Raw genomic sequence first — 8,515 nt, 5'->3', positions numbered from 1 at the left:
TTTTTGTGGAATTTTGGAGAACTAGGTCTTTTTCTATTTCTTTGTTTCTGAGTTGTCTGGCTTGGGAAGATTTGCTAACCAAAATAACTTTTTAATAGATATGAGGATTTCTCCTTGACAATATGTAAAATATATAGAACATCATCGTTATTCTCATGCATGTCATAAGAGCACTTCTCTTTCAACATTTTCCATGATAATGACATTGTGCTCTGTGTACAGGAACTTGGTGGCTAATCATTTCGTCTTCGATAATTCTAACAATAAAAGGGTGTTAGATGAGATAAAACATTGGTTCACATTCAATCGAATTCAAATGTTTTTTGTTAGATGAGAGATTGATGTGAAGAGCATTGCATCAATGGTTTCAACTACTAAATTATGAGCCTCACCTGTACAAACTGAAAAGTGGAATGTTAAGGTTCAACATTTTAGCCTAAGCACCATATGATTTCTCATGCACTTATAATTAAGCTTGTATGCATATGTTATTTAGTTGTTCATAATTTATTTTGTAAGTGCACAATGATAGTTTGATATGTGGATGCAGTTGGTCCTTTGCTTTAAGGTGCATTTGGATTGGTCAATGAGAGACATATTCATGATTTTTGGGATTTCTACTCTTGGTAGAATTTTCAACAATCATGTACTCGGGTGCTTTAAGGTGCATGTGTGCGATTGTGTGATGGTATTGAGCTCCTTTCCTTCTATGCAAACTGTCTTATATATGCTAATGGACTTTGTTCAATGAATATATGTGATGTATTTTACAAGGAATTGTTGATGCTTTGATGTAGTATTTATGGCAATTTAAGGAACACAATGTCATGGAGTTCCTAGTTCTTGCTGGAGATCATTTATATCGTATGGATTATGAGAGGTTCATTTAAGCACATAAAGAAACTGACACAAATATCACTGTGGTTGCATTGCCAATGGATGAAAAACATGCAACTGCATTTGTTCTGATGAAAGAAATGTTAATTCAAATGGTGCAGGACTGGTTTTTCTTCTGAAGGGTCTGCTTACAGATATTTTTTGCAGATTTGGGAGAACTATGTTGAAGGACAGGAAGTTGCAAATGGTTCATCTGTTGTTGAAAGCAAACAAAAGGAAGTACTTCAGGTGCTTTGTCACATTTGCTTTGTCTGTCATCTTTCTTGTTTGTTTTCTTAAATCATATAATTTACGTATCTTCCTGGCCTTTGCTTTCAGGTGGTGGTAGCTGAAGTACTTGGAGATGGCAAGTTCTACATCCAAACAGTCAGCAACTAGAAAGTGGCTGCTATTCAAAAGCAGCTAGCTTTGTTGAACTTTCAAGAAGCCCCTGTTGTGGGTGCTTTTAATCCTAAGTAAGCGTTTATCTGCTATCTGTCCCAATAACTTGGCATTTTGAACATGTCACATATGTATGAGATCCAAACTGTTCATCCATTGTACCCTACTATGCATTTTCATTTTGTTTGAATCTAAGTTCTTCATGAATGATTTTCAAACTGATATGTACGGTGTCTGATAGAGCTTTGAATTAGGTTCGGATCAGAATCTGGTTTCTTTTATTTGTCTTTTTTTTTTCCCTTGCTTTTTACCCTTTGTTTCAGGTTAAGAAGTTTTTAGAGATTTTAGAGGATAATGCTTGTTGATGCTTCAACTGATGAGAGTTCACCTCAAAGAGGAACATGCTGTTTTTTTTTTTTTTTTCACTAAAAAAAATAAAATAAAATAATTAACCAACCAGCTTTTATAATCAACAAATATGCTATATTTTCTACTCTAAACTACTGTGACTAGGTAATCAACAGATAAGCTATACAATCTGCATTCATGTTTTTATCAATCCTTCCTGGATTTGTTTCTATTGTTGATGTTTCAATGAAGGTGTTTATTTTTAAGTGAAATCCTCCTCGCTTTGATCTCTTGGTTATCCCAAAAACATTCTAATGGAAAATAAGTAAATTAGTTAACTAAATCAAGCATTAGAGAACTTGTCTTTAGTTATTAGTTTTTTCCCCTTCACATTTTGTGGTTACCCACAAGTGAAAAAAGGCCTTGTTTGGAAGTGATGGAAAAAATTCCTCATTGAATGGGTTGCTTGTTTTCTATCAAACCGGCATGAGATATAGATTCCGCTCAAATCAAGCTACCATTTAGTTTTATGTGGTCTTTTTACAGCAATCAGTTCTGCCCAATTGCTAGTTTAGAACTCCCATATGTGGTTTAAAGTGGATTTTGTGAAATGATCACTACCAAAAAAAGGGGCAAAGGATTCAGACCACGTTAATTTTTTGCTACGGATATAAACCTTAGCTATACTTGCTATAGTTTTAATCCGTAGCTAAAAAGTTGATACACTATTAATAATTAATAGTGTTGTAAGGGGCTCTATGAGGCCTAAAAAAAATAATATGTTCTATCTAAGCCGTCTATATATTTGTAAATATTACTTTAGAGGTTGAAAAAAAAATCAGCTACATCAAAGGCTCAAGTGGACCACATGGTAGGAAACATTGATATTAAATTACAGTTGCTTCTTATGGTGTGGTCCATTTGGGCCTTAAATATAACTGAAATTTGGTTTCCCAAAGTAAAATAATTTTTTAAAATTATGGATAGGAATGGATTAATGAAATACATCATGGTGGGCCCCACGAAGTCCCTAATCGGTCCGTCCGTCAGAAGAGCCCCAAATTTGGGCGAGCGCTCAAAACAGAGCCACGCCTAAACACTCTCTCTCGCGCTCTCTCTCTCTCTCTCTCTCTCTCTCTCGCACACTCTCTCTCCCTCTCTCTCTCTCTCTATTATTTGCCTTATAGACATGTCGTAGCTCTGTTCTATTGCAACCCAGCTGCCCTACGACAGCATTGTAACGGTGCTCCGACCACACCTCATCGGCATACAAATCCAACGAATCAGGGTTTCCACTTCCGGAAGGTGACATTCTTTTGATCCTCTCAGCTTTAATATATCCATGATTGTTTGATAGTGCTAAATTCATGAAACAAAATTCTCTTTCTTTTTTATTTTCGGGATTTCTTCTTTGAAGTTTGATGACTCGGTTATTTTGATATTGATGTTGCTCACCAAGTGTTTGATGAAATGACTCAACGAAGTGTCGGCTAGTGGCAAGGAAGGTATGCACACCAAACAAATACCAATTTTCCTTGATTTTGATGTTGCATATAAGGTGTTTAAGGAATACTTGCTGGTGTTTTACAAATAGTGAGAAACTGAAAGTGCCCTGTATGTGTTTGTGAAAACGCTACATAGGCTCAATTTTGGCTGAAACTCGACTTTACTGGCCCGACCTACTAACCAAACTGAGCCGAGCTGAGTTCAAGCTGGGATCAACTAGTGGCTGAGCTGAGGTCAGCTCGACTCGGTGTTCACCCCTAGTAGGACACAATCACTCAGGTGGATACAAAATTCAAGTGGGCCTCACCACAAGAAACAGTTAGAACAAAAACATCCGCCATTGAAATCTTCGTGGAGCCAACCATCTAAACCGTTCATAGGCTTATTACCACTAAAATAAAGTATAGGTACAAATATCATTCTGATATAAAACTTTCATGGCACCCAAAAAGTTTCCAATGGTAGGCATTAAATCCCTTTTGTTTCTTGTGGTGTGGCCCACCTAAGTTTTATATCGGCTTAATTTTTGGATTCCTTTTTTGTGTATTTTTGTGGCTGTTTCAGATTAATTCTTCGAAAATAATTTCTCTTTTATTTCTATTCCAATGTGGTAGAAAGAATTGGGTGTTCCACTAAACTTAAATGATTTAGTCTTATTGGCTTCGGATTATGAATTTCACTAAGAAATTGGATGTGTTGCTCTTTTGCATGTATTTCAGAAAGGTAAACAAGTACCATATTTGTTTGACAAATCATGTTTACAACAGTAAGCAGGATTCAATTTTTTTATTTTATCTTTAATTTTCTTGTTAGACTACGTTCACCTGTCTTTCGTCTTGGATGATTTTTATTATGGTTCCTTGCTATTTTGTATGAATTTGTTGGGTTTTCCTAGTTTCATTTGTGGTCCCCTAGATGTAATTTTCAATTATATCAATGAAATTATAGATGGTCTCTGCTCAACCCATGGATTAGGATGAAACTTGGGCCAGGCTCATCCCAATCCCAACTGGTCTAACCCAATTGTTCCATGGTGGGGATCTTTAATTGTTTATCAACACTCTTAATCATGTTTATCCAATCCAGATAAACAGGCACTGTTAGATAAATGTTTGGGTTGCCGAGTTGCAGTAGGTCTGGAAATTGGGTCCCAGTACATGCACAATTTTCAATCCTAACTAGTGAGCTATGGAATTGAGCTTTGGTAGGCTTACTAGCCAAATACTCACCCCTCTAAAGGACTCTTATACTAAGCTTGGAGATCTCTAGTGTGCTGGAAAATTCTACTACAAATACATTGTGAGGTTACAAACCAATGATCTACTGTTCTGAGCATAATGAATTATGTTATAATAGATCATTTTGTTTTCTAACTTCTTGCCTGGACCAGAATGAGTCATCCATTTTTTCTACTTTTAGTAATCGTTTGATGTAGAGATCTCATAGTTTAATCAGCCAATTAGACAAAATTTCAAATGAAGTTCATTGCTCATCAGTTAGATGTGTCTCCAACACACATTTATGTATAACCCTGGACATTCATAAGGTAGCCCCTATGGACGAACGCCCCTTTGATCCCCAAGAATCAAGCTGGTCCATTTATCAGGTGGCAATGGATGTCTAAAGAAATGGGTGGCTTGGAAAATGACAACTAATGAGTTCTAGATCTGAAGCTGCAGTTCACTTTATCTTCATACATTTCTTGTTGCCTTAATAAACTTCTGTATGTTTAGTTCTGGATTGTTGTGGATTATTCTACAATTATCTCCTTCAAGTCTTTCAAAAGTTTTTTTTTTTTTTTTTTTTTTAAATACTCCTTTAAATCTCCACTATTGAACAGGTGAACTGCCCCACATGTGTCAAAATGGCATGTGTCCAACATATGAGCCTGGTGCCAGGTTTGGCACTACATATACATGAACATGCCTTGTACATTTTTTTTTTAAGAAATAAAAAATAAGTTAATATCCTTCACCATCATGTCTTAAACTACACTTAAAATTTCTAAAATATAAAATTCTCGATGCCTTGAATGTTGTCTTAAGCTTCCTAGTTGGTGGCCTAACCTTCTTGAACACCAACGGGAACTTGATTTTGGAATCATGAAATTGCTTGGTATTCTCTCTTGCAAAGTGAGTCAGGTATGGTAGCTGTCTTGATGATCTGAATGCAAGGAGACCTTACCTTATGATGAGAAACCATCTCATCATACATCTGCTCAACAGCACCATTAAGAGTGGTGTCCCGGTATTCCTTATACATATTGTGGTAACCAGTTCTGCTCTAGTACCGCAACCAAATTCCGTAGTTCTCAACAATGGTGGGATTCCTCTCAAAAATCTCATTGATGGCAAGCACTTGCCCGATACTGATGGAACATGCCTTGTACCTAAATCCAGGTTGGTCCCAACCCTCAATATGGGCAAACCATCAAATGGGTCCATCCTTGATTGCCCCTCTCTCTCAAAAAAATCACTTTTGACTAGATGATCTTAACTATCCAATCAATGGCTAAGGAAATTGATGGTTTATATTGTCCATACTGCAAACAGTCTATTAATCTAGACTTTCCATGATGTGAGTCCTGAGCTTGATTGTCCATTCATTTTTCCATATCATCGCGGGTCATGAGCCCAAAAATGAATGGGCGTTCAATAATCATTGTTTCATCTTATGTAATCCACATAAGATTTGGATCTTCCTCTTTTTGGTCTCATGCCCTAACATGATGTAGAAAAATGGATGAATGGCATGGATGAAACACATACATCATGTGGTGACCCGCACAGCACCGTCGTAGGCAATCCAGGTCCCTGGTGATATGCCCATGAAAAGTTAAAGTTATTCAAAGACTAAACTCCAAAGATAGTCATAGATGCATGTGTTTAGAATTAGATCTGTGAATGGGTGAAAAATAATAATAATAATAATAATTTTTTTTGTAAGGTGCAGGTTCAAAATGAACCCCGTGGTTAATCAGGATCCGGCTATAACAGATAGGGAGTGGATGGCACTAAGTTTTTTGAACCCTCGTTTTATATATGGAATCAGAAGCTTTATGAAGTTTGCACGAGAACACCTTCCTGGTAGAGAAAACATTCTTTGTCCATGCGCCACTTGCAGATGTTTATGATTACCGGTTTCTTATGATGATTTAGAAATACATCTAATGAAAAATGGATTTGACTCAAGCTATAGGTTTTGGGACATGCATGGTGAGCATGTATCACCTAAGCATACTAAATATGCATCAAGTTCCCAACAGTACCACAATATCCTGAACTTAAATAAGGTTCACAACGTGATTGTTCAAGAACTCGGTGGTAATAACCTAGATGAAGTTATTCAGGATGAGCGGAATATGACCCCTGTAGTCGAAGGCGTCTTTGGGGAAAATGAAACCGATGAGTTTGAAGAAAATTTTCAAGACGCAATGACTGAGCTATACCCAGGGACCCAAGATTTCATCGTGCTGACTTTTATTGTACAACTTTTCAAATTAAAGGTGAACCATGGATGGAGCGAAAAAAGCTTTACAAAGCTCCTTCAACTACTAAAGAAGGTGTCACCTTTCGGTAACAAGGCCCCTATTAATACCCACCAAGTGAAGAAGATCATTACAAAGTTGGGTCTTGATTATGTGAAGATCCATGCTTGTCCAAATGACTGTATCTTGTACTGGAAAGAGAACGAGATGAAAACCAGTTGTCCAACTTGTAAAGCTCCTAGGTTCAAGATAGAAATAAATGTTGAGAAAAAATAATCTAAAGTACATGTTAAGGTGTTAAGGTATTTTTCATTAACACCAAGGCTACAAAGAATGTTCAGTGTGCCATGGTCAGTGAAAGAAATGTCCTGGCACTCAACCAGAAAATTGCAACCTGAAAAGATGGAGCATCCGGCTGATTCTATTGCATAGAAGAATCTCGATGAGAAGTATATGGATTTTTCAGCTGAGCCTTGTAATGTTTGATTGGGCCTGGCTTCAGATGGGTTTAACCCATTTGGTGCTTTGACTACAGCTCATAGTTCATGCCCCGTTATGTGTGTGACGTACAACCTTCCACCAAAGCTTTACATGAAACCTCAGTTTACTATGTTGACCTTCTCATTGAGGGACCACAACAACCAGGAAAGGATATTGATGTTTATTTATGACCATTAATTGATGAATTGCAAGACTTATGGCATAAAGGGGTCAGGACGCTTGGCGCATATCATAAAAATAAATTCAAGATGTGTGCCGTTTTGCTCTAGATAATCCACGACTTTCCAGCATATGATAATATTTTTGGTTGTAGGACCAAAGGTAAGTATGGTTGTCCTATATGTGGTCCCAACATAGATTTCTTACGACTCCAATATGGAAAGAAACATATTTATAAGGGTCACAGACGATGGTTGCCAATGTCAGACCAGGCAAGGAAGGACATAAGTGCTGGCACATTCAATAAGAAGGTGGAGATACGATGCCAACCCATTTGTCTAGACAGGATTGAGGTCGAAAGACGGACTACGAACCTACATATGCAATGGGGGAAGACTGAGAAGAGGAATATGAGGGGTATTGATGGAGGCCGACAAGAGCTAATGAGTGATTGTAAATCACCGTAGTTCTTCAAATGGTCTATATTATTTGATCTGGAGTATTGAAAAGATATTCCAATGCGTCACAACCTTGATGTTATGCATGTCGAGAAAAATATATGTGAAATCCTTATCACATTATTGTTGAACACACCTGGCAAGACTAAAGATGATGCTAATGTGCGCAGGGACCTGAAACGGTTGGGAATTAAGAAGCGTCTATGGCTAAAAAAGGGCAATGGAAAGATGATTCAAAAACAAGGTCCTTTTTGTTTAAGAAAAGAAGAGAAAAAGCTTTTCATCCAGGCTTTACATGACCTGTGTGTTCTAAACGGTTTTAGTGCGAATTGGAAGACCATCATAAAGGGAGATTACGTGGATTTAAAGGGAATGAAGTCTCATTCTTACCATGTGTTGATGTAACATTTGCTCCCAGTTCTCATCCAGCATGCATTCAGGGATAGGAAGGTCATTCGTCCTATAATTACAAGCTTTTGCACCTTCTTTAATGCCTTGTGCTCGACAACAGTAGACGTTCAAATGCTCCTCACTCTTAAGAGGGGTATGGCTAGGACGTTATGTCAGCTTAAGATTATATGCCCTCCATCTATATTTGTCGTGATGATGCATCTGTCGATCCACTTGGCTTACGAGGCTTGCATCTGTAGTCCTGTATACTATCAATGGATGTATCCATTCGAAAGGTATGCTATAAGTTTAGTAAGAATAATCCGGCTTAACATCTACTGTTGTATGTATTTGTAATGTATCATTATCTTTGTCAGGTTCATGAAGA

At 37.3% G+C, this 8,515-nt stretch overlaps 1 protein-coding gene across 2 annotated transcripts; it reads left to right on the top strand.

The window, feature by feature from the left end:
- Positions 1-287: 287 nt before the first annotated feature.
- On the top strand, positions 288-1,496 carry LOC131220560 (ribonuclease TUDOR 2-like). 2 transcript variants are annotated; one of them, XM_058215406.1, is made up of 3 exons: positions 288-664; positions 1,045-1,125; positions 1,216-1,496. In XM_058215406.1, the coding sequence occupies exons 1-3, from the start codon at positions 539-541 to the stop codon at positions 1,273-1,275; spliced, it is 267 nt and encodes an 88-aa protein (XP_058071389.1). In that variant the 5' UTR covers positions 288-538; the 3' UTR covers positions 1,276-1,496. The 2 variants fall into 2 exon arrangements, with proteins under 2 accessions (XP_058071389.1, XP_058071388.1); XM_058215405.1 differs by having other exon boundaries at positions 288-688.
- The last annotated feature ends 7,019 nt before the right edge of the window (positions 1,497-8,515 follow it).

Source organism: Magnolia sinica, chromosome 12 (assembly GCF_029962835.1).
Source record: "Magnolia sinica isolate HGM2019 chromosome 12, MsV1, whole genome shotgun sequence".
Lineage (NCBI taxonomy): Eukaryota > Viridiplantae > Streptophyta > Magnoliopsida > Magnoliales > Magnoliaceae > Magnolia > Magnolia sinica.
The sequence above is the reverse complement of the archived record's forward strand: the minus strand, read 5'-3'. Positions and strand labels throughout refer to the sequence as shown.